At 37.9% G+C, this 26,947-nt stretch overlaps 1 protein-coding gene and 1 pseudogene across 2 annotated transcripts; one reads left to right on the plus strand and one right to left on the minus strand.

The window, feature by feature from the left end:
- LOC140947353 (histidine--tRNA ligase-like) lies at nucleotides 1-26,418 on the minus strand. 2 transcript variants are annotated; one of them, XM_073396424.1, is made up of 15 exons: nucleotides 26,296-26,418; nucleotides 24,576-24,676; nucleotides 23,141-23,230; nucleotides 20,583-20,702; nucleotides 16,018-16,113; nucleotides 15,524-15,649; nucleotides 14,280-14,387; nucleotides 12,790-12,888; nucleotides 12,204-12,425; nucleotides 11,209-11,314; nucleotides 3,842-3,924; nucleotides 3,689-3,754; nucleotides 3,483-3,599; nucleotides 925-1,071; nucleotides 1-100 (listed from the first exon to the last, which is right to left on the minus strand). In XM_073396424.1, exons 2-15 carry the CDS (start codon nucleotides 24,669-24,671, stop codon nucleotides 32-34), a joined length of 1,545 nt encoding a protein of 514 aa, XP_073252525.1. In that variant the 5' UTR covers nucleotides 24,672-24,676; nucleotides 26,296-26,418; the 3' UTR covers nucleotides 1-31. The 2 variants fall into 2 exon arrangements, with proteins under 2 accessions (XP_073252525.1, XP_073252523.1); XM_073396422.1 differs by lacking the exon at nucleotides 24,576-24,676 and having other exon boundaries at nucleotides 26,296-26,413.
- On the plus strand, nucleotides 18,003-19,047 carry LOC140947972 (uncharacterized; annotated as a pseudogene).
- Nucleotides 26,419-26,947: the final 529 nt, after the last annotated feature.

Consider the following 26,947-nt stretch of genomic DNA (forward strand, 5'->3'; position numbering starts at 1 on the left):
TCATGAAGTGGTCTGCCTGGGTTAAATAAATCTACTTTGTTTCAAGTTCCTCACAACGTTTCTTGATTTCACCACAGATTTTGTCTCGCTCTATTAGATCCTGAAAAAAAACAAAGGTTGAAAGGATACTGAGCGAACGAATGGATAAACGAAATAAAGAACGAGAGAGTCGCACTACTTTTCAAAAGAATCGCACCTTGGTCACAACAAATTTGTGAGTGCGTTCTGCCTCGCTACTTCCTTCCTAGCGAAGGTATAATTCTATGGTTAGTGGGGGAGAGGGAGGGGTTAGTTTGCAAATTCACAGAAGTTTAACCCTTAGTACATTTGCCATTGGCCAGACCAGTCCAGTCGTTATGAGAAAATCTCATTATTCTTCAGGACTGTCCAGTTAAACCAGTTTATTCCTGTACGGTATACACGGCAGTCATTTGTTTGCCAAAAAAAAAAACAAAACAAAAAAAAACGAGAAAAGCCTGTCTCATTTTCAGCCAGTTCTAGCTTTCCTTGAGTGCTTTCCGGGTTAACGAGACTAACAGCTTTTTTGTTTGCGGAAGACCTTTAGGATCACAATGAACGCAAGACCACAGCCCACTTTGTCCACTGTTAATTACCCAGGCCTTCCTTATTAGTAAATAGTTCTATTGTCCAAGTGGTATGACTAAATTATCTCGAACAGTTAATTAAGACGTTCAGTTTTGGGGCGGTTAGGCAAAAACATATTTTCGTGGAAAATTCCGGCGCAGTAAGGCAACGAAATTTCGATTTAACGGACTTAAATTTAAAATCAAACAAAATGAAACTACAGAAGAATTGCTAGAAAACAAACGCAGACGGTGAGACAGGGGAGGACAACTTTCTAAACATGGGCCGGTGCTATCCGGCTTCTAAACCATAGAAATGGCGACTGAATAACGTTCTGACCTCTTTCCTTGTGGTCATATCTCGGAGCTTTACGACACCCTCTTTAAGTTCATTGTCTCCAATCACCACACAGAAAGGAACTAAGTTATCTTCACAGAACTGGAATTGCGTCAGCATCTTTGGATTTTTCCGGTAAAGTAACTCAGCCTAGGGAAAGAAAAACCGGAAGTTTTTTTAAAAAAATATTACAAAACTAAGTTAGCCTAAAAATATAATGAATAAATCACAGCAAATGCAATAACGTCAGGACCCTTTCCCGACCAAGCGTGCCATATGGCACTCTTCTGTACCACCCTTCAAATTCCCGAGAGTGCCGTATGGCACTCTTTCGTATACTCGACTCGAGAATGATTCTAAGCAATCAAACATTTATTTCTTTTGTTTTAGAAGTTCTGTTGTGTTATAACCAATAGAAAAACAGTAAAGGCTTGGTTTGCCCTTAATACTATCAGGGATGGTGTTCACACAAATTTTCTAAGAACTCGATGGTTGAAATTTCAACATGTTGACGTCGTAATGGCGAGTCAGATAGCGAGGAAGAAGAGTTTCTGGGCTTTGATGTAGAACGTGAATCACAAAGAAGTAATGTAGAATCGGAGTCCGACATAACAGCTTTATCTGTAAATACGGATGACTTATCAGATTTTAGTGTAACCAGATCAGAAAGTGGTGAAGAAGCGAATGAACAGTGGAACTCAATTCCTGATCCTGTAGTAGTAAATCCATTGGTGGCAAATACTGGTATTGTACGCGACGTTAGCAGATTTTCCGTACTTTATTACTTCCGTTCAGGGAAGAGAAATTTCCATCAAATTGCCGAAGAAACAAATCGGTATGCCCGCCAAACCATGGAAAGCAATCCTGATCGTTCGTGGTACGAAACAGACGCTGAAGAAATCTGCGCGTACTTTGCCTTGAACATTTTCTTTGGCATCAAACAACTGCCAGATATTTATTCGTACTTGCATTTGAATGATAAGAGAAAAAAGTTACCACGTGGTCATGCGGACCACGACAAATTATTCAAAGTGCGTCCTCTTCTCGACTCGGTTGTAAATGCTATAAAAAGCGAGTACGCGCCAACTAAAAATGCTGCCATTGACGAGCCAATGATTCCTTTTAAAGGAAGACTTTCAGTGAAACAGTATATGCCGCTCAAACCCGTGAAAAGAGGCATCAAAGTGTGGGAATGCGCAGATGCCTCAAATGGCTTTGTTTGCGACATAGATGTTTGCACGGGAATACAATGCGATGGAAATCCTGAACAAGGGCTCAGATACCGTGTTGTCCATAACCTCACAAGAACTTTAGTTGGCAAAAACCACCATGTTTACTTTATTCAAGCAAAAACATCAATGGAACTAAGTCGTGATTTCCTGATCTTGAAAACTTTACCCTTGCCAATTTCAATCTTCTCCATTTTGAACTATTCTTTGCTGAACTTTCTTCAAACGGGGAACGTGAAAATGAAAAATGGAAACAAAAAAGAGAATGGGAAATGAGGTTGTTGATAGTAGCTAGGGTTTAGGAAAGGGTTTGCTCCCTGTTTCATGTTCCCTTTCCTATCCCTCGTTTTGGTAACGTCACTGACTCAGCAGTGCTCGAACTTAACGGTCGTCCACTCGTCCAAAACGAGTATAAATCTCGAAAACGAGAAGTTTGCTTCCCCACTAGTCTTCTGGACGAGTAAAGCTATCACTCTCTGAGAAATACATGTTTTTTTCTTTGTATCGTACTAAAACGTGCTAAAAGCATTGTAACAACGAAGAATTGCCAAAGGCAAACGTTTCAAAAACGAACAGGTAAAAAGTGCTAGGCATTCTCTTGCTGAATAATAATCCTTTCAATGGTGACTCAAAGTATGTCGAAACGGCAACAGCTGTAAGGCTCAGTCTACTCTTTCTTTGGAAGAAAGCAATCATCAGATGAAAACACCTGCTGCGGCCAAAAAAACACCCAAGTTCCAGGAGGCATGGAAGGATAAATACAAATGGCTGAGGTTTGACGGAAAGGAGAACAAAATGTTCTGCGAGTTTTGTAGAGAATTCTCACATAGGAACGAAAAAATTTGAAAATTTTAAGAGTGATCAGTAGTTTTGCAGATGGACCAGTAAATTTTAATCCTACTGGTCCTGCGGAAGACCAGACCCAAAAGTTAATTTAGAGCACTGAACGTCCCTTTATTGCTGATTTTTTATTTTATCAAACTTCTTTTTTTGGTTTCATTCATTCAATAGTTGCAATAGCCTAAGAAAGTAGCACCGCCTCCACTGGTTTTGACGGGAAATGACGTCTGAGAAACGAGCGGAGACATTCCATACTAACGACGTATTAGAACCCAAATTTCCTTCGCTGCACGAGAATCAGAAGCACTATCCAGATGTGGGTAGTCACACGTCATCAGTATGGAATTTCTGCGCTTGTTCCTCAGACGTCATTTCGACGTAAAACCAGTAGTGGCACCGTAAAATATCGGCTGTTTTCTCAGGCTGTAGGTGCAAAAGAATGACTCCATATAAGGAGAAAGACCTCCTAAAATATCAGCAATAATTTAGTACCTTAATGCCTGCCTTCCAAAGCTGGCTTGCAAGCTTCAGGCGTTCTTCTAAGAAATTTTTCTGCCCTGAAGCCACCAAGACTTGCGTCTTAGTTGTTCGCACTTTGCCTCCATTTGCCTGCAAAACATAATTTACACAAAAATTTAATGTGCTTCCTAGAAATTAGCACATTACCAAACAACTGGCGAAATTAATTCACAATGTACCTGTGCTCTAGCTTCTAGAATGGAGAATATTCTTTCGATTCCTATGCTTACACCAACACAAGGAACCTCAGAAAAGAAAACAACATATTTAATTACAGTGTAATATTATGGGAAATCAACCTCGTAAATGTACAAAGTCTGTTGAAAGTCTACCTTTCTCCCTTTGGAGTCAAACATTCCAACAAGGTTGTCATAGCGACCACCACCTGCCACTGATCCTACTCCTACAGGCTCACCTGATCAAAACAAAACAAGTAACTGAGGGATAAAAATCGCCTATTCATAAAAAATTCTTTGATTGCTTTGTTTAACATTCAAGTTGCGTTGACTATTATTTTTTCGGTATGTTAGGTCATTTAGCCATCATTTTCCTAAAATGAATATATTTTAATCACTGTTTTTTCATCTTTGGTAAATTTCCTTTGGTCAAAGCTATTATTGTTGTCTTGGTTTCCCTTTGAAAATCAAGGAACAACAAAAAAAAGTAACCAATCTTGTACAAACGCCCTATAAATGCTGGCACCTTAATGCGGCCAACAAGCACATTGTAAAATCCCACGCCGTACATTTATACTTTTGACCTTTTTATACATGGCCACTGGAGCCAAATCATTAACTCATAAGTAAAAGTTTAAGAATGATTTAACCATGGTGAATAATCAAGGTTTGTAACATTGCCTTTGTTGTCAGGAGGGGGGATACTAGGGAGTTTAAGATACGGCGACTACGGACTACGGCTACGGATAAACATGCTACTGCGCATGATCAAAACCACGTGACTGTTCATTTTTCCCGTGTAGCCCTGCGGCTACGGTGAGTTGTTGAGCTGTTTCGCGTAGTCGGGACTACGGAGAACATTTTGCTCGTATTTTGCCGTCTCGGTAATTCAAGAATCCAGTCTTTTCGTAAAAAAGTTTTCAATTCACCTGCTTTAAGTGAGAGGGAAGCGAAATATGTAAGTTGTGTCTAATTTCTGCTCAGATTTACGCTTTTAATCCACTGTTGTGACTACATTTTTATCTAGCTAAGCTCATATTTAAATAAGCTTCAGATTGACGGCCGAGGAGAAGAGAAATCATGCAGGTAATTTACTTTCTCTTCGCACTTGAAAAGTTTCAATGTTTGTTCGAACTGATTAGTGTGTCTTTCTACTTGTGTAACCTTTGTTTATGCGAGTTTTTGTATCGCATTTGCTGAATGAAAATGATGTAAACATCTTCGAGACAATCGAAACCGGTGATTTGATAAATGCAAATTTTGCATTTAAGTATCTCTACAGACACAAACAAAAATTCGCAAATAAACGACTCTGTATATATACAGAGTGAAACTTCGTAATTAATTAATTGCGAGTTTTTTACTCACTCGTATATACGAAGCAAATTTTTCCAATTAGTTAATCGCGAGGTTTTACTCTAAATACATATTCACTACACTGATACAAATCTCGCACTTAACTATTTTTCGTTAACTGCGAAATTTCTGTCTGTTTATAGTAAAAGATTCAAATCTCGCAAATAACCATTTTTCCTAAACTGCGAAGTTTCTCTGTTAACATGAAAGAACACAAATCTCGCACTAAACAATTTTTCCTTAACTGCGAAATTTCTGTCTGTTTATAGTAAAAGACTCAAATCTCGCAGTTAACCATTTTTCCTTAACTGCGAAATTTCTCTCTGTTTACATGAAAGAACACAAATCTCGCACTAAACAAATTTTCCTTAACTGCGAAATTTCTCTCTGTTAATAGTAAGAAACACAAATCTCGCACTTAACTGTTTTTCGTTAACTGCGAAATTTCTGTCTGTTTATAGTAAAAGACTCAAATCCCGCAGTTAACCATTTTTCCTTAACTGCGAAATTTCTCTGTTAACATGAAACAACACAAATCTCGCACTTAACTATTTTTCGTTAACTGCGAAATTTCTGTCTGTTTACATGAAAGAACACAAATCTCGCACTAAACAATTTTTCCTTAACTGCGAAATTTCTGTCAGTTTATAGTAAAGAGACTCAAATCTCGCAGTTAACCATTTTTCCTTAACTGCGAAATTTCTCTCTGTTTACATGAAAGAACACAAATCTCGCACTAAATAATTTTTCCTTAACTGCGAAATTTCTGTCAGTTTATAGTAAAGAGACTCAAATCTCGCAGTTAACCATTTTTCCTTAACTGCGAAATTTCTCTCTGTTTACATGAAAGAACACAAATCTCGCACTAAATAATTTTTCCTTAACTGCGAAATTTCTCTCTGTTAATAGTAAGAAACACAAATCTCGCACTTAACTATTTTTCGTTAACTGCGAAATTTCTGTCTGTTTATAGTAAAAGACTCAAATCCCACAGTTAACCATTTTTCCTTAACTGCGAAATTTCTCTGTTAACATGAAACAACACAAATCTCGCACTTAACTATTTTTCGTTAACTGCGAAATTTCTGTCTGTTTACATGAAAGAACACAAATCTCGCACTAAACAATTTTTCCTTAACTGCGAAATTTCTGTCAGTTTATAGTAAAGAGACTCAAATCTCGCAGTTAACCATTTTTCCTTAACTGCGAAATTTCTGTCAGTTTATAGTAAAGAGACTCAAATCTCGCACTCAACTATTTTTCCTTAACTGCGAAATTTCTCTCTGTTTACATGAAAGAACACAAACCTCGCACTAAATAATTTTTCCTTAACTGCGAAATTTCTCTATGTTAATAGTAAGAAACACAAATCTAGCACTTAACTATTTTTCGTTAACTGCGAAATTTCTCTCCGTTCATAGTAAAAAACACTTATCTCGCAATCAACTATTTTTCCTTAACTGCGAAATTTCTGTCAGTTTATAGTAAAGAGACTCAAATCTCGCACTCAACTATTTTTCCTTAACTGCGAAATTTCTCTCTGTTTACATGAAAGAACACAAATCTCGCACTACATTTTTCCTTAACTGCGAAATTTCTCTCTGTTAATAGTAAGAAACACAAATCTAGCACTTAACTATTTTTCGTTAACTGCGAAATTTCTCTCTGTTCATAGCAAAAGACTCAAATCTCGCACTTGACCAGTTTTTCCTTAACAAGTTTATTTTAAATTAAATATAGCTTACAAAGCTTCTGCCCGCAATTTTTAATAGCGAAGGTTATTAGAGGCGGGTACAAGAGAAAAAAGAAAATTCTATAAATATATTTAGGGACCGGTCATTATTTATCACCTGGGGGGGGGGGGGGGTCGGAGGATTTTGGGGGGGATCACTTGATTTTTAGGAGAACAGAGGGGGATCAGTCGTAACTGAGAGCCCAAAAGGGGGGGATCACTGAAAATTTTGGAAGGATTCAGAGGGGCGACCACTCAAATCTGCTTGAACAATGCCAGTTTGAAAGCATACAACATAAATGTGCCCATTCTGCTGGGAGATGATAGCATTTGCAATCTCAATTTGTTCTAACACAACTTTATTTAAAAAACGGAAGTCTGTTACACTGGCGAATGTGTGCATTTCAATTTATATCGAGAAAGCTTTGTTTTAACGCTTTTATATTTTTCCTTTTATAACGTGCTCATGACTTAGCTAATATTCATCTTTAAACATGACAGGTGAATTCTAAATTGTGAACTATATAAACTTCTGATAACTGAAACATTGTAAAAAGCGTGTTTGTTTAAACATAAACCATTTATCGCCTCTCCAGGAATGGGCGTCCTGTGTCAGCTCTATACTAAATTCGATTCAACTGCTTCATCTGCCTCATCTTGAGCCTCATCATCCCATTCAACAACTTCATTTGCCTCTTGAGCCTCGTCATCCCATTCAACAGCTACATTTAGTCCCCTTCGGCAGGTTGACCCTGGACTTTGTGACCTTAAAATGGCCGCTACTTGCTCTAGATTTTTTGCTAGGGTCGTGCTAAAAATACCCTTTTCTAGTAGCCATAGCAAAGGGTCTATATGCAAACGCCTTGTTAGTTTCTTAGCAAAGTCAGCATTGATGCTATCTACAGGAGTAACTCTATCATTCTCTTCGATTGAACCGAAAATTTGCCCCGCGACCTCGATTGAGGTCAAGTTTCCTAAGAGATGACGTGCCCTCTGCTTGAGTCGCTTGTCCTTGGTTTTTCGGACCTTCCTCTTATTTTCCTTCTTTCTTCTTGACATTGTTGATTTTCTCGCGCACAAAGGAAACTTCTTTGACAGGTTAATATGCGCTGTTGTCAACTTGTTGGATGCGGACTGAAGTTCCTCGTGCAGTGTAGTGATTCGCCTATGTGCTTCTTCTAAATAGGCCAACTCATCGCCTGCAAATGACTTTAGAGTGTGGTCCTCTGAAAATTGTCGCTAAATATGACCTGCTGATAGGGACTTGGCGGACTGCTATTTGGCACTCTAAAAAAAGTAACTTTGCAGTTTCAAGCACTGATTGCAGTTTCAAGCACTTTGCAGTTTTAAGCAAGATTGCTTGTATGTCAACTGAATTCAGATGTCTGGATCCAGACTAGAAAAAGACACGGATCAAGAGACACTTTTAAAAAAAGACTGCGCGATAACGGCTTTATTATGCTGTAAGTACATCATAGTTAGAAATACTACCTGTATATGAACGTTTAAAACACTAAATATACACGTCGAAAGGTGAATATGGGTACAAAGACATGGGGGGGGGGGATCACGAAAGTTATATATAGTTATGAGGGGGGATCACTTCAATAAAATAACATTTAAGGTGACTCGACCCAGTTTTTTTGGGGGGGTACCATCCTACTTTGAAGCTCTCTGGTATCCCCACCTTTACGTTTATCGTAAGTCTAACACATAGAATGGATAACATATAGATCAATCTACAATATAACATAAAATTTTTGGCGATCGGAGTAAATGTCACGTGGTTCTAATGCCACGCCCCTTTGAGGTCTGAGTCGAAAATCTGCTGTTGCCGGCATTTTTTCGTGAAAATCTCTCGGCTACACATAGTGCGCATTAGTGCCTTGCGCTGAACAGAGTTTCACCAAAATCGCAAAGACCCAATTCGAGAAATTCAGCGGTTTCCAAATTTAGGTCATAATTTATGCGAAAATGATAAGCAAACTTTACACGGATTATATCTAATAAACTATGAGATTCATCTCTTTATTTTGGGCATCGTTATAACAGATGGGTCCTTGCAAGTCAGCAAAACGCTTTAGGGCCTTGTAAATGCGCGCGATTTCGAGCAAAGCAAACATATAGAAATTATAGTTTTCGCTATTTGTTGACGTTTGTCAGCGTTTAAGAGTCCTTCTCACGAAAAAAGCATTTTCTTAAAAATTCGTAGTTTTTTTTCCCTCAAATTTTTTCAGTGCCACAATTGATTAACTAACTACCCGGACTCTGAATTTCATGGTCATTGAAAAACTGTGACATTATCTTCTATAAGCCCAAACTTGAGTAAACATTGAAGATTTTTAGCGTTTTGGCTGAGTTTGTGCTTTGGGAGTTGTCTATTGTTTCTAGTCTGTCATTATACAGCATTCTTGTTCAGCACGCGTGCAATGACCACGCTTGGCTGACTTCCGAATGCTCACCGAGATATTCTCGTCACGACTTGGTTTAATTATTGGCTTGCATTAAACCTATGAAAAAATGATATTTTTTTAATAGTAAGTAGATTTAGTGTGTAGCACTTCTTGATTTTTTTGCAAAGGCACAAGAAGCACGAGAATTGATTAAAAATTGTGACTTAAACCTCTATGTATCTCGCGATGTCCTGTCTCACTGTACCAAAATTATTATATCTCGGTGAGCATTCGGAAGTCAGCCAAGCGCGGTCTTTGCACGCGTGCTGAACAAGAATGCTGTATAATGACAGACTAGAATAGGGGGGGATACCAGAGAGCTTCAAAGTAGAATGGTACCCCCCCAAAAAAACTGGGTCGAGTCACCTTAAAGGGGGGATCGGCTAAATTTCATCGTGTTTAGCCCAAAATCCTCCGACCCCCCCCCCCCCCTCTCCCCCCCAGGCGATAAATAATGACCGGTCCCTTATGTAAACGGTTTTCTCTCTATATAAAGGTTTTAAAAACCCATAAAACGGCCATAAATCGGCCCGTGGACCACACAGGAGAGACGTAACACACATTTTAAGTAAGGTAAGCTATTTTTTATTGAAATTCTTTCATTTTCGTGGGTTACAGAAACGATAGGTTTTTTTCCCATACAAATTCTTATATTTTGAATGTTAGGCAACAATGCCGATGCTCATATTTTGAGCTTGGGCTACCTGTGTTCATATAAACAGAGACATTTCGCAGTTAATGAAAAATGGTTAACTACGAGATTTGTGTTTCTTCACGTAAACAGAGAGATATTTCGCAGTTAACAAAAATGGTTAAGTGCGAGATTAGCATTCCTTATTATAAATCGAGAGAAATTCCGCAGTTAACGAAAAGTGGTTAACTGCGAGATTTGTGTTTCTACGTATTGACAGAGAGAAATTTTACAGTTAACGGAAAATGTCAAGAAAATGGTCAAGTGCGAGATTTGTATTCCTTTAAATAAACCGAGAATAAATTCGCAGTTACCTGAAAAATGGTTAACTGCGAGATTTGTGTTTCTTACTATCATTGTACCATAGACAGAGAGAAATTTCGCAGTTATATAGACAATTGGTTAACTGCGAGATTTGTGTTTCTTAATATTAACAGAGAGAAATTTTGCAGTTAACGGAAATGATTAACTGCGAGAGAGATTTCTGTTCCTTCATATAAACAGAGACAATTTCGCAGTTGATGAAAAATGGTTAGCTGCGAGATTTGTGTTTGTTGCTATAAACAGAGAGAAATTTCGCAGTTAATGACAAATAGTAACTGCGAGATTTGTATCAGTATATATAAATGCATAGTATTTTTTTACTAATTTTACTTTTCACTGAGATAATTAATTGCGAAAGTTTGTCGTCTATCTGTAGACATACTTAAATGCAAAATTTGCATTTATATCTACTCCCAATCGAAACTTGGCATTTCAATACTTCAAACTACATCAAATCAGTAGTCGGAGAAATCCACCTTCTAAATCTAATAAATGAGCTATTACTATTTCTGTCTATTTCTTTAATATTTGACATAAGTATTCATGGGCGAAAAAAATTAAACCTCTGTAACCAAAACTTTGTTCACCAATTTCACCCGAAGTAATTACGTGTAATTGCTTCCTTCAAGTATGGAAGAATTTGTTCATTGTTCTAAAGATAAGATCACATGCAAAAGTGACTTGCATTTTTGTGAACTGTGATGAAAACAAGAAAATCTTAGCGTGTTGTTTCCCACTCCGCCTCTTCTCTCGTAGTCTACTGTCTGTTGAGTGCAATCTTAACGTTCTATATTTGCACGACTCAACCCAGTGCTACGAACAAAGGACAACGCTAGTCCAGCCGTATTTCGTAGTCCGTAGTCTCCGTATCTTAAACTCCCTAATGTCCGTGGTATACAGCTGTAAAAGGTCTAGGAAGGTAGAATCTGACAAAAACAGTACAATGTGTTCAGCATGTTCCATTTACCTTTTTCATTCTTGCCAAGGTCAGGTTGCTCTCCTGTTAATACTGCTTCATATATCACCCCAGTGTAATAATCCAATCCTCTTGCTAAACTTAGGTCAAATGATACCTAAAACACAATAATTTAGATGCTCCTTTTAAACCAACATGAAACACAACACCAACAACACACAAGATTTAACCTAATGACCATTCTTACTATTCTTTTACAGTCATAATTTGTACTGTCAAAAAACTAGTAACTCACAGCACTAATTCACAAACAGGCGGGGGTGGGGGAGGTGATACTCGCGAGTCATTCTGAAGGAGAGCTAAAATACTATGATAAAATGATGCACTTATACTACCAATGAAAACAGGTAGACCAAGAATTTGGAGATACCCGACAGTTGATTTTGGCTTTGCCCAGACACGTTAACAACTTAGGTCATGTAGCTTTTGTTTGTCAAACCAAAAAGGTGAACTCCCTTGGTCACATTCCTGAACGTTTGGTGGGCCAAATATAGGCGGAGATAGGCCTGGTCAAATAATGGTGTTATCTGTCAACCAAAAAGGAGAAATTTGCGGAAAGTTAATCAATAAAATTTCTTTCCGTTGCTGCCCTCTAGCGCTATATATAACCTATGTGTGAACAAAGAAGCCAGCAATGAGGAAAGCATGTGAACACGTGAGTTCACCTTTTCGGTTTGACAAACAAACCCACATGACCTAAGTCGTTAACGTCTGGTGCCAAAATCACGGTCTACCTGTTGAGGTAGGTATCACTGTATGTACAATAAGATGAACATTGCAAAAAAATTGAAAGATGAAAAATGTAGATGAAAATAATATGAAATTATTGTAAAAAAAATTGTGGATGAAAAATGAAAGTTTGTGTGCACTGCTACTGAAAGACTTCTACCAAATGGGTGTTTCTAACGACTCAACTGCTGAGCCACCAATTTATGGTAAAGAATTTGTTATCACAACAGTCTACATGTACATAGTACTGTTCCAACCTTATCCTTGATTTCAAACAATTCAATGTATGTGAGCAGCAGTCTCATGTCCTCCAAACCAGCCTTGGCACTTTCGTTCTTGCTAAGAACAGGATCCTGCAGAAGACTTTCCACAAGTTCCATTCCACCCTTAAGCTTTACATAATCCCCTATCCTATCTGCTACATTAGGTTCCAAGCCTTTCTCTCCCACCATTTCGGCCTTGACTTCTTCCCAAGGAAGCTATAATGACATTGAAGGTACAAAAAAGGGTGCTTGTAAAAAGTTACAAAAGGTCTGAAGAAACTTAAATAAAAACTCACTTTTCTGTAAGTATATATTAATGTTATGGCAGGGATCAGTGGTGTATATAAAAAGAAATGGAAGTTTTGTGAACGAATTAAGTGTGAGTTACAGAGCATCAGTAACTTCAACACTTGAATTATCGGTACATGCATGGACTTGCTTTACCAGTACATTTATGTACTTTTTCCAAAGTTGTTTCTGCTGATTTTTTCCATGACAGGAAATCATTAAATTAAATAAGTTGTAAAAATTTAATGTTCATAACTTTTAATACACTCTTATTCAATAAGGCTAAACTCACCTTATCGAGTTTATCCACAGCAGAACAAATGGACCTAAATTTCTCCTCAGGCACTCCACACACGGCAAACATGCCATCCAACAACTGTCTGTGATTAACCTTAAAGTAAGCCATAACACTGACATTAGACGTGCGTTTATATTCAGTCATGTACATTGCAGACTAACAAGGTCAAAATATTCAGTGATAACAGCAGAGCTTGCATGCACTTGAAGCCCAGTAAACCAGTAAATATAAAATGTTTTAGTTGTGTAATAAAAGATGTGAACCTCTGTAGCTAAATAAAGGACTATCCATAAATCCATGCTGCCATGTAAATCAATGTGAAATGTTGCAATTTCTCAAACATATAAAGCAGCCATGTTAAAATGAGGGTCTATACTATATTTTGCCATAAACCATTCACAATTTATTGACAGCTGTCCAAATGAGGCATCCATAGACTTGTTACACATAACCACATCATCGTGGTCTCAAGTGCAAAACCGATCAAGGTCAAAATTATCCACTAGCCAGTTCATAACTTCATAACTTCATATTTTTATTTTTTTTACAATCAAATTAACATTGCAGACTCAAGTGTTAAAAAACAAGAAGGACAGTACACCAAGTTAACTTTCACAAAGACTTCTGGCACTGTTACTAGGGACAAAAAAATGGCAAATAGCTGACTGGCACTTCCTCAGTAACACTTATATGCCAACTCTCATGGATTATCTGGGAGACTCCTGGATATGGCACTGATCCCCTGCTCTCCTGTACAGGTCATCAAATCTTCCAGGAAAAAATAACCTCTTGAGCATTTCTGTGCTTTAGTTTGAAATTAAGCCCATTTGTTTCTCAATATTCAAATTATTTTTATTTGTAGTACAGTTTCAGGGGCACTGTTGGACGTAATTAGTCACTAACAAAGATTTCTTTGTTATTAAAATGCTGATTGCAAATTTGGAAAGTATCTACTTCATGTAAGACTTCATATAATGTCCTAAGCCATTCCCATGGGGGGCTGTGTCGATTTATCAAGGGGGGGGGGGGGTCCGTTGACATTTGGTGGTAGAGAGTAGGGGGTAGGGCAAAAGAGAGAGTCTCCAGATTTTCAATTTGCAGAGGTTGGCATCTCTGGTAACGATCCCAGAATTAATAATATTATTGTGGCACGCATTTCTGCTCTGTTCCCTTCATGCTTCTTAAGTGTTGAATTATCAAAATCGGGTTCCAACAAATGAAATATGTTTTACATGTAAGACTGAACAAAATAAGCACAAATAAGTACATTCACTTTTAACCTTCCTCATAATGTGTGCTTCCTTTTTGAACTCTTGTGACATCATTTGGAAAAATAAGTACAGCTGTAGTATTTGAACTTCTGCACATTAAATTCTGCATTTCTAATATTTAGGGGAAAAAAAGAGCTGAACTTCACACTTCCTCTTTGGTAATTCTTTTAAGTGCTTTAGGAAGAAATCACCATCATAACATAAAATTCTCACCTTTATTGCAAAATCTCCAAGGCTTAAATCTGTAAGTATTTCAGACACAATTTTTACACACTCTGCATCAGGAATCATAGCATCATACTCTCCAGCGATGTCAATGTCCTGGAGATGAAAAATGAAAAACCAAATCAACAATGAAGTAAGCAGTATTTTGAAGATACAGATGGGTACAGTGCCTGTTTATATTCACTGATGCACTCATGGACAATAACAGAAAGACACAAAGTCATCCCCCAAAGTTTGACCAAACCATGGTCAAACATTTAAAAAACAACTTTTGTCTATTAAAGACACTTAAAAATTTAAACACATTGCCCTGATGTTTTCAACTAAAAGTCAATTTTTTCATACGTGTCTACCTACAAAGGCACTTTCCTTTTTAACGTTTTTTTTTTTCCATGTACTACTATAAGGTTGGTAACTTTGGGTCACTCTTTATAATATTTCACTGTACAATAATGCACCTCAACTAGATTTTCACCGACACTGTAGCAAAGAACCTTGCCCCTTAAATGTGAGCTCAAAATAATCTATACTACCGGTAAGCTAACAAAGGCCATGAGTAAGATTTTAGGATGCCAAATGTCACTGACTTAAGACATACAGGCAAGATTATTTTACACTAAGCATCAATCCCGGTCTATAGGATCCAAAATAATGAACCTATCAGGTAGGTACAGGCATTTAATGTTATTTACAGTAATCCTAGTATAATCCAAGCATTTTAGAGTGAATTATTAAAACAAGCATGAATACAAGTGAAACAGAACAAGCTCAAGAATGGAAAATGCTGATCTGTGTACATGTACTTGTGCTTTTGCTTGCATCATGGTCTTCTTTTAGAGTGAAACAAACAAGGATTTTGATCCTTGTGTGCATCCTTGGTCTTGTGCTAGTGTTACTAGTGAAACCACAAAGCATAAGAAAAAAAGAAACTGAAACCCTCTTATTATGACCGCCAAAGGGCCATGAAGATCTATTCAGGCATATAAACGAGGTTTTCAGAAAAAATTATCAGTTTTGTTTTGGTATTTGGTCCAATGGATGTAGTTCATGGTAATGGCACATGGTCATAAAGCTTGGTTTCACTGAACATGTGGTTCTTTTTAATAATCTTAAGTTAAATCTCACTGTTTTTCTAGAGGTAGGATTTCTTGGGCACGTCCAAAACTAGCACTACCTAGTCAAGTACAGGGTGCAAGGGTGTCACAAAGTTCTGGAGTGTGATTTGAACTTACACACTGATAAAATTCCCTGTATCTTCCTCTTGTCATGGCTGGGTTGTCTCTTCGATAAACCTTGGCAATGTGATACCTTTTAATACTCTTAATTTTATTCATGGCGACATATCTCGCAAATGGCACCTTGAGAGAGACTGTCAAAGAAAGTCAACAGGTACAACACAATAGATATGTACAATGTACAAGTACAAAAAAACAACCCAGTAAGAAAATAACAGTCATGACAATTATAACCACCCTGATTAAAGTATGGTAAGTTGTCAAAATTGACTAATTCACAATTTACAGGTATTTTAAGCATGGAAAACTGTTACTGCACAAAGAGAAACTGTACCAGGAAGGTCTGAATATAAACACACAAAATTTCAAAAATAAAGCTGAGTGCTTAAAAGTAATCAATTTCTCATCCATCTTGGGTTTAAGCACAGTGAAATTGGCTTACTGCAATGAAAATTCCTTACACAAAATTCAGGTCTTATTTAGAAGGATACTGTTAAGTCGTATCTCAGGGATAAGAATTCTCCTCCTTGATCAGCCAGATCATAAATTAATTTGGAATCTTCACCATATTTTCCTGTTAATGTTTCCTACAAAGGAAAAGAAAGATAAAGGGACACAAAACAGAGTTAGACCAAAATGAACTGCTACATATGGCTGAAATTCCGGGGCTGGCATTTTGTTATGTTAATCTTTTTTTAATAATACTATTTAAGCAACAATTGTAGTACCCTAGCAGGGTGTAAAACATCTAAGTTCTGGGATGACATCACAAGACACAGAAGAGTTATGTCTGTGATCTCGAATGACTGCACCCAATGATGGCCACTGTCACCACACCAGCACACTGAGTGAATCCAACAATGCCCCACTCCCCTTTTCAGAATTCCTTGTGCATAAGGAATCATTTAAACACGTGTACTGTAACAACACTAGAAACCAACCCACATAACTGCATCTGGCTTGGCGAAGGAGTTTGTCCCCCAGCTAAACCAGGGTTACTATGTGGTCTTGCAGTGAACCAGACATTTACAAATTGATGTAGGAATTTGCTTAAGAACTTCCCACAAATATCTGGCAAAAATGTGTGCAAGACCATAATCACATCATCAAGAGCTCCCAGAGAAACAAAATCTTGGACAGAATGAAACTGAATACATGCACACATGAACTTTATGAGAGAGGGGTGGGGCCCTTGGGTTTAAAAAGTGGACCCACATGAAACATGCACATGCCAGGGAACTGGCCCAACTACCAACCACAACCTGTTACTCCATAGCTATATAGCTTATTTCTTTCTTGACGCCCTGGTTTGCTAAAACAATTTACAGTTTCCTAACACGTTTTGTTATATTCCTAGACTTTCACTCAACTAAACAGGGACTGCCATTGGTTGATTCTTGGTCACGTGGCCTTGACTAAAATCAATTGTATCCCGATTGTGATACATTAAGCAAATTATGTACCCCGCCCGGGCTACATTACAAGACGTGATCAAAGCATGGTGGAAAGTGCTGTGACAGAAGGAGGGAAAAACACTGCCAGTTTTCTATTTCGTGAATGAACACAACAACTTGAACACAAACACGACGCCTCAACCTAAAAAGCAACGAGAAGAGAAACAGAAGCTAGTTGAGGAAAAAGAGGCAAATAATATAAGGAAAGTCCACTGTAAATCATTCATTCAGTGGTTTCAAGAATTAAATTTGTGTTGTTATAAGTACCGAGTCGCCTGTTTTGGTTTGCTCCGGTTATTCTTTTGTTGCTGTTGAAGTGAAAGTCTAGAAATATAACAAAACACTTAATGTCACGTCCCTCAGGAAACCAGTCAGTTTTGTTTTCCCTTGACTCGGGAAAACAAAACTAACTGTTTCCCTCGGGAACTGACATTAAGTGTATAATGGCCATCTGTACATTAAATTGTAACCTTTTGTACTGTAATTTACAATAATTTTGATGAAGTGTTTGATCACCGAATGCAGTGCATTGAACTATCTCCCACAGAACTTGATCTGATTGTCCTTGGTGCAAAGTCATTTTAGTCGGTCTAAAGAAAAGAAATGCATTCGGATGAATTACTTCTTTCGCGATGTTCAAGTATGTAAGAAAACATTCTTGTTTGTCTACGGCATAGGAAAGTCACTATTGGAAAACTTAAAAGCTCACTTTAAGAGGGATGGAATAGTTCCAAGGACACACGCGAACACCTCATGATTGCCTAAGAACACGCTAAATTAATAATGAAGTTTTAGACCGGACCGTTACATTTATTAAAAACTTGGCAGCTGAACGGGCAGTTTTTCTTCCAGGAAGGTATCTGAAATTTAAGGATTTCAAAGTGCAACTGCTTCCTTCATCAGAAAGCAAAGCATCTTTATGGAGACGGTACAAAAAGGCCTCAGAAGACAAGAATTTAAGTGCAGTTAGTTACACCAAATTTGTCGACCTCTGGAACTCTTTAACGCCATATATTGTGATGATGAAGCCCGCCTCGGATCTTTGCAGTATTTGCCAACTAAACAACGGGGAGATAGCTGCAAACGTCAACGTGAGTGAACAAGAAAAACTGAACTGTCTTCATAATCAAGAGACACACCTACAGGAAGCAAAATTAGAACAGGAGTTTATGAAAAAGAACATCGCGGCATGCAGAGATTTGTTACAAAATGGCAGGATCGACCTCTTGTCACCAAGGCCCAGCTGTTCATTAGAAGGAACTGTGCACTACTCCTACGACTATACACAGCAAGTGCATATTCCCTCCAATCCTCAGGAACCTGGTCCAGTTTACTTTAAAACTCCTCAGAAATGCGGCCTGTTTGGGGTATGTTGTGAGGGAATACCTAGACAGATCAATTACCTCATTGACGAGGCAGTTTCTACTGGCAAAGGTGCCAATGCAACCATTAGTTATGTGCATGACTTCTTCATTTCTCACGGGGCCGGGGAAACCGATGTACAAATTAACCCGGATAATTGTGGGGCACAGAACAAAAACGATTTTTTTATCTGGTAATACTCCTGGCGAATTCTTTGTGGAATGCACAAATCAATATTGTATTCGTTTTTAATTGCAGGGCATACAAAATTTAGTCCAGACTGGTGTTTTGGATTAATCAAACAGTCGTTTAGGAGACACTATGTTTCTTCCCTTTTTGACCTGATGATTGCTGTAGACAAGTCGACAGTGTCTGTCTCAAAATTGTGCGGTCTTCATGATGGCACTCTTTTGGTTCCAGTCTATGACTGGGTGACATTTCTTGAACCCTGTTTTAAGAAAATTCCAGGTATAAGCACTTTTCATCATTTTCGTTTTTCAAAAGATCACCCCGGCGTGGTTTTCTGTCGAACCCTCGTAGATTCAGCAGAAATTGAATTCCAAATTCTCAAAAACCTTGAAATAAGACCTCCAAACCAGATACCTCCCAAAATCATTCCTTCAGGCTTGGGTGAAGAAAGAAAATGATATTTGTAGGGAGTTTTGTCGGCTTGGGACAGAAGACATGGTTGCACCTGCACCCTAACTTTGAAGGTAAAATTGTCCCAAGCACGAAACATGGGGATCCTATACAATACAATAGGGAGGAGCGAGATAAGCTACAGTGTATGCGCTCAAACTTCTTAGACAGCAATAGAGATATGTATGTATATGAATGTCTACAACTTGACTTTCGGATTAAAGAGTAGCGTTTTGGGACTAGTACATATTCCCGAGAAAGAACAGGAAAAGAAAGAACAAACTAAGGAACTTGTAATTTATCATACAAATTATTAAATACTAGGAGTAATAAATAAATTATTGTTTGTAATCTCTTTAACGTACTCTAGAGGTATTTTGCGGAATTAGCTGCTTAGTAATGTGATCTGCAAACTTTGTCGTAGTAAAGGATCCGAAGTGCTATTTCTGTTTTCCTTGCCTCCCGCGAATATTCTGCATACTAGTTTCGATTGACCCTTATGAACCCCTGGGCCGTGATGACGGTAGTGTCACACAACAAGCTTTGATCAGAAAATATTCGTGATAATAAATTTTGCCATCTTCATGACAGCTGACTGGTACAGATAAAAGCCATGAATCAGTTTGTGAAGAATGTCACGTTTCAGGTTTTCGCTTTTAAAGGATACAATGTTTAGCGTTTGGTGGGGCCTTACAAGACTGAACTGGTTGAATTTGTCGAATCCCCGGGCATAAAAACACTGGAAACACGGGAAGAAGGAAAAGTCAGTAAATAGTACAACTCCCCGGTAGAAATTTGGTATATTTTAATATTTAAAATCAGCGACCCATATTAAGCATCTGATATCTGTTAATTTTATAGGGAGCTATCAAACAAGGCGGTCACAAACACGCACACCGCCGTAACACTGAAAGAAAAGCATAAATAAATTCAGACCTATAACGCTTTCGATAATGCGTGCTTTCAAATTTAATTCCCCTCTCTTTTGCCCTCTTTATTAACACAGACTTGCAAACTGAAAATGGAACAAATTATTGATTCCTCGGATCAAACATTTCTCACGTTGTGAAGTTTTAAACGTTTTATCACTTTATTTATGACTGTGGCTCTAAATTGTCGAATGATGGAGAGAGGAGACGCCTTACAGTTTGGAGTTTTTGTAACTCACTCGTTGACAATGTTAGAATGTTTTGTGAATGTTTCCCGTTGCAACAAATTAATGATGTTCCATTTAATTCATTTTCAATGTTCGAAAATGTTTTCCAAATGTTTTTGAAATGATACTGAACGTTTCTTAGTTCCGTTGGAGAACATTGCCAACGTTTTCAAATGCATTAAGAATGTTCGCCAACGTATTGCAATGTTTCCAAATGCATTGCGATAAAAAACAGTTCAACACAATTTTCATTAAGCCCGCTTTTCCCAAATAGGGTCACATATACAATAACTTAACACTTAGGGGAGTCATGATATTTTGATTAGTTTAATGTTTCCTGTCAAAAAATGATCAATAGAAAGCAAATATTAGCAGTAACTTTGACTACTTAATGTAAATGAAGCTCACAAAGTGATTTCATAAATTGTACATTTGACTACTGCACCTTCATCTCAAACACTGGAGTGTCGATTTGTTCAGCACCATGTCTTTCAAAACAGCTGATGATGGCTTTGAATGCTCTCTCTCTGACAGCCATTTGTTTTGGCTCATAGTCTCGTGTTCCCTACACAAAACATTGAAAATGACAGTTAACTAAATATGCAGTACTGCCCAAAAGAAACTTGACAGTCTCAACTCAAGACTCAATTCTCGCATCTCAAAACTTGAACAAAATAAAAGTTTCAAAGATGTGATTCACAAGTCTTGAGTTTGGAGTTTCCAAGTGAGGAGAGAGCAGCTGGCCAGAAGCTATCATGGGTCTTTTTTTAAAAGGTATTCTTGGCAGTGGTGGGTTTTACTTGTAGCAAAAATTTCAAGTGACTAATACTTTATTTTTAAAGCCCTTAGTGACAGCTGTCGGTAGTGTTCTTTGTTTAATACTCTGATCCTTTATGATTATACTCATCCAGCATAGAAACAAGTTGATGAAACTACTAACAAAAATATTCTACACACACCATAAAGCCTGTACAGCTGTACACATGTACCTGTGTTCATAAAGGTACATGTAATGCAATGTTGTAGGTAAAATCCCTTCTCAGGTCAAATGATTGGAATTTCCTTTGTCTCCTACACAAAGTCATACACTGTAACTGAGCCTCAGATCAAACAAAGAGAATTTTGAATCAAACTACTGTAGCTTGAATACTAGTTTAACCTGAGAATAGATTTAACCCACAACATGTTACACATATATATTCAACATAAAAACAATATTATTAATATGTGTGTATATTAAAGGGTCGTTGTCTGAAGGTCTGATACAGAGTTTATCATGGGTAAATAATTACCATAAAACCCTGCAGTATAACTTTCATGACCACTCTTCCAAACGTTATTTACAATGAAGTCCAAAAAATAAGGACTCTTGTGCTATGTTAGTATAAATGTTTGGGATAATAACCAAATACAACTGTACTTATAGCTCGCAGCACAGGCATTTTCTTCCAGTGTATGAATGTTTTGGCTCACAAAAGTGCCATGTTGATACTCCAAAAGAGAGGAGCAAATGGGGTGAGTCAAAGGGAGCGGGGGAGGGGGCAGGGAGAGAGAAGATAAAATGCCTGCCTGAAAACACTGTGAAATGAAAAACACTCCCTTGGACTGCCATTAGTTCAAGATTCCATGCAGTGTTCTGATTGGGTCTGTAACCCATGTGGCTGGAAAATTCACAACTTGGGCCAATTTTACCATTTCACTAAAGCTGCAATTACATCCACGGCAAGTACCCCAGTTAAGAGTGGCAAACATACTCTTGACATGCTGGACAAAGCCAGTCCAGCATGGAGAAAATCAAAATCTGTCGGTGTCAATTTGCCGGCAGTGAAGTCACCCTCAACCCTCCAGAGCATAATCTACCCCCACAGAAAAAACTTATTGGAACAACCAGCATTTAGGCAAGAGGTAAAGGACACACCAACCTACCGACCCCTTTTTAGCACTGCAACCAAATCTTGTCCTGATGCCAGTGTAGAAAACACTTTGACCTGCTCAGTGCATAATACACACGACATTCCCAGCTGCTCCAATTCTAAAAGGCTTTTTTCAAGAGCAGAGTTAATATTCTAATTTTTTCCCCACTATTTCGGAATTCAGAACAATTCTTTCCTGCAGTTGCACGCCAACAAAACCAAAACAAACAATATAAACTTCCATTTGATTGACAGGCATCAATCTACTTCTCTTGAGCCACACCAATCAGGAGCTCCCTTTGCCAGTGTGTAGGAGTTTCCCAAAAGAATGACGATATCGTGCAGGTGTATTTTTTACCCCCCTCCCCCATTCCTTCCTTCTCCCTAGCACCTACCCTAAGGGTTACTATTTCTACTCTTCCCAATCTTCCTCTGTCATAAAATCAAAAATGGCAGCTACAACAATACGAACATATAACAAGCACTGCAGGCTACTGTACTTGTTACATTAACTACCTCTAAGAGCATGCAAAATCTTGTACTTTTTACATTTAAACAGATTCTGCCAATGCTGAAATAATTCTGCAAGAATTGGTACCCTGATCAAATATGGAAGGCCAAAGACACACGTCATGTACACACCACAGTAATGTACCTTAACTTTGACCAGAAAGTTTAGATGAAATGGTTGTTCCACCAGGTATGCTCAACTGTAAATGTATTCCCTTCAAATATTTTCAGAATCTTTAGCACTTCCAGAAATAAAGTCAGTACTTAAATAAAATTACAGCTGAAATGAAAAACAAAAACAGAAACAGGGAGAAAAGGGAAAGAAAGAAAGCAAAAAATAAAAGTCAGCTTCAAATTTTGCATTCTATGAAAGCCTTACTAAGAACTGTATTCTTGCACCAGGAAGGGAAAGTCAGGGCAATGGTAAATGTTTTGGGAAGTTTTGCTTTTTAAATGGGGGGCTACAGATACATGTAGAGCTAGTAAATGGCTCAAGCAGCAGGAAAAAGTGTTTTGAGTAACACTTCTGGGACTGAATAATAACATTTGCCATTAACAATTTTATCATCAGCATTTTTACCTTTGGTGTCTTGAGAACAAACTTCTGAGTTCCTGGGTCATCTCCAAGCTGATTTTTAAGTTCCACTAATCTTTCTCTTTCTTCTTTTATCTGTAAAAAAATAAGTAAGATATAACTGTAAAGCCTTTAGTTCAAGAAAAGAAAAAAAGTATGTATCAGGATATAAGGTCTTCAAGGGATATCTAATAGCTTTAAAAATTTTTCTATTTATAGTTCTTAACAAACTTTCACTCAACTGCAATTTTATACCTGTTTAATTTTCTTCATGATCTATTAACAATGTTTTCTAATTAGAGTTCCCAATTAATACATATGTACCAAATAATTCAGGAAACCACCCCTACTGAAGTTGTTACAAACAGTCTTGAAATAAAGATAATACAGAATAAAAGGTAACCCCAGTTAAAAAATTATGTCTTTAAAAACTTATGGTTTAAAAATCCTGACATTTCATTGGAGTCTTCATTCTTCATAAGGGTGAAGTGATATTACTTAACCAAAAATTACCATGTATGAAAAGATGAAACAAATGCAGATATCAAGCTATAAAGTTTTGTCCTTTACCATTAATTGATTATTAATCATCTGAAAATAGCATGGTGGTCTTTGTATAGAGTGTGAATCTAAAGCTATAAATTATAATTTTACATGTAGGCTTGGTACTATTGATTCAAAATTACAAGCACCACTACCACTATATATATAATATTACCATGACTGTGAGTGATACTAGTTAGTTTTGTTGAGGACTATTCAAAAGGGATGAGGCAGATATTTGCTCCCTTACAGTAACCAAACATCTGAGATAGGGAATAAACAGTGATTATAGTGATCAGACTCAGGTTGACATATAGCATCACACCTAAAATTATATTCAGGTTAACATTTTTTAACCTGCAAGTTGATTCTCAATTTCCTTTGTTTCCTAGCCCTAATTCATGAATAATTAGGGCTCGGAGACCAAGGAAATTGAGAATCAATCTAGGTTAAAATATTTCAACCTGAATTTAATTTTGATCTGTAACATATATGTCTGATCTTCCATATTATCCGGGAGTCTCCCAGAAATGGCACAAACCTCCACCCCAAGGCTGTGCTGTAAGGAAAAATGAAGGGCACCCAGTGCTCTGAAGCAGTAAAATCTGGGGCCCCTAGCATGTGATTTGTATCAAAAAGTAAGATTTTCTAGTTGCCTGAGAGCAAGAGTCCTCAAACCAAAAAATTTAAACCACAACATTTTCAGACACGTAAAGCCCTATCTTGAACATGCTAGGCAGTTCTCAATATTTTCAACCCACTTCAGAAAGTTTGGATGGTGCATAACCCTTCTCGTTGTTTCATAACATAACTTTTTTATACTGCATATGGTTGTATTGTTTCAGACGTTCGGTGACACTTTATTTGAATGTACATAAAACAACAAGCTGCCACTGACCTGGCATTCCAGACAGTGTGAACAGCGAAGAGAAGCAGCCCGCAAATATTTAGGAATGCTTAAAATATTCCTCAACAAATACTTAGAAGACATCATAATGTCTAGAAACAAAAACCAAATATAAACTTATCTTAATTTTAAACTTTAATCACTTACAATTTTATGCTAGACAAGTTGCATTTTCCTTATAATGGACTCTTTCACAAAAACGGGTAATCCACATGTCATTTGCCTTATATCCCAGGGATAGGAGCCTAGGCCAACCAAGGAGACTGTAAAAGGGATGGAGCAAAGTATTTCTCGTTTCCCTCTTCCTCACCTTCTTCTTTCACCCCAATGCCTACCCCAAGGGTTGCAATTTCTTTACACTCTTTCCAATCTTCCTCAGTGAAAGAATAAAGATGGTGCCCATGGCATTACAGACCTAAACAAGCAACATTCACTTGCCCAAAAAATACCGGTATGCCTGCATTGCAGGCTAGAAACAAGAATGTCATGAGCTTTGAAATATTTTGAAGAAGGAAGAAGGAGACATGGCTGAGAGGACAACAGACGTGTCCTCTATACAGTATATACATTAACATGATTAACATGTTAACAGTAAGCATACAAAGGCATCACTGGCAGCTATTCTCAGTCCATTTATGAGCTTACTGTACCCACCCAACCCATGATGTGACTAAGGTGACGTGTGAAGGTTGGCCACACCACTGGGGTCTACGTCCCCTACTCTTTCTGAACAGTGGTGTGGGTTCTGGTGTGGAGAGAATTTCAGATACCTACTTGGCCAAAGAAGGTAAGGAATCCAGTAACGATAATTTGTGTCCAGTTGTTTACAACATCCTGTCTACAGAGCTACCAAGCTTTGAGTTTACAAAATGGCAATCCAAAATGGAGAGAGACATGATAGACCAGTTACGACCAGTGAATTTAAAGCAATACTTTATTTCACCTTCAATAATTCTGCGGCTTAGATGTAGTTAGGTATTTATTTTCACCTTTTTTTGTTTTTAAACAGCTAGGTGTATTTTTTCTGCAAAAACTCAAGACTTGTCTATCTGGCAATTGACAGCCAAATCCAGCCGGAGATCTCGTCTTTCTCAGGAGGTGAATTTTGCGACAACCCTGCTTGCCCGGCCAAAACGATGTAATCAGAAACCTATAAACTTGATTGATAGCTCAGTACGCATTGTTGCTGGTTGTAATGAACACCACTTGCATTTTGGTTTCCCTTGCAATTTCAGTAGCAATTGACAAACAGAATGCGAGAAAAGCAAAGAGGTTTTTTTCTTCCAATTATTGACTTATTTCCTCTGCAGGTTCGCTTCTCGCTTCTAAAATGTTTACATTGGGAAAAACACTGCAATTATCTGATGACCACCACACAAGGTGACCGTTTTGCAAGTTGTGAGAACATCGTTTCTCGGTCCCAGAACTCGTCTTCCCCACCTCCTCCCGCCCGGGATGGATGATGAAATACTTCAATAAATTACGTCGGCTGATATGTTGTAGCTCAAATTCTTCCAGTTTTTCTACTATTTTACTTTGTATCAAATCAGCTAACATACCGACGACAAACGAAAACAAAATTAAACTGGTTTGAACAACTAAAGAGAAATTTGAACCACCATCCACGTGTAATTAAACGTTTAAACTACCCGGTAAGTCCACTTTTTGGCCATAAAACTGCACGCAGACTAAAAGTTAACTACAAAGTTACCTTGTTTTTAACTTCATCTGTCGGCTCTTTAAGTTTCAATTGTCTTAAAACATCTCCATGCTTTTTTATTTCTTGCTGGATTTCAGTCCTCGAAAATGAAGTTTCCCTTGACGCCATATTGCAACAAGCAACATTCACTTGCCCAAAAAATACCGGTATGCCTGCATTGCAGGCTAGAAACAAGAATGTCATGAGCTTTGAAATATTTTGAAGAAGGAAGAAGGAGACATGGCTGAGAGGACAACAGACGTGTCCTCTATACAGTATATACATTAACATGATTAACATGTTAACAGTAAGCATACAAAGGCATCACTGGCAGCTATTCTCAGTCCATTTATGAGCTTACTGTACCCACCCAACCCATGATGTGACTAAGGTGACGTGTGAAGGTTGGCCACACCACTGGGGTCTACGTCCCCTACTCTTTCTGAACAGTGGTGTGGGTTCTTTTGCGTCCCGCAAGAACCAGATCAGTTAAAGTGCTGTAAGATGGGACCTACGGTTTTTTGTCCTTATCCGAGAAGACTAGAAAGTCTAACTGTTCGCAGATGTCATTACAAAGGCAGCACTTTCTTCTCATTTATTTTAAGACCCTGAGTGTTGGTTCAGCCAGGGTTCGAACCTGCGACCTCCTGCTCAGCAGACTGGT

This window comes from Porites lutea, chromosome 9 (assembly GCF_958299795.1).
Source record: "Porites lutea chromosome 9, jaPorLute2.1, whole genome shotgun sequence".
Classification (NCBI taxonomy): Eukaryota; Metazoa; Cnidaria; class Anthozoa; order Scleractinia; family Poritidae; genus Porites; species Porites lutea.

Excerpts from the sequence above, each read along its gene's own strand:
- LOC140947353 (XM_073396422.1), bottom strand. The coding sequence starts at position 26,412 with ATGGCGTCAAGGGAAACTTCATTTTCGAGGACTGAAATCCAGCAAGAA. Across the intron at positions 20,703-23,140 it reads TTGTTCTCAAGACACCAAAG|GGAACACGAGACTATGAGCC; the intron begins GTAAAAATGCTG and ends TGTTTTGTGTAG. Across the intron at positions 3,925-11,208 it reads CCTTGGCAAGAATGAAAAAG|GTGAGCCTGTAGGAGTAGGA; the intron begins GTAAATGGAACA and ends TGTTTTGATCAG.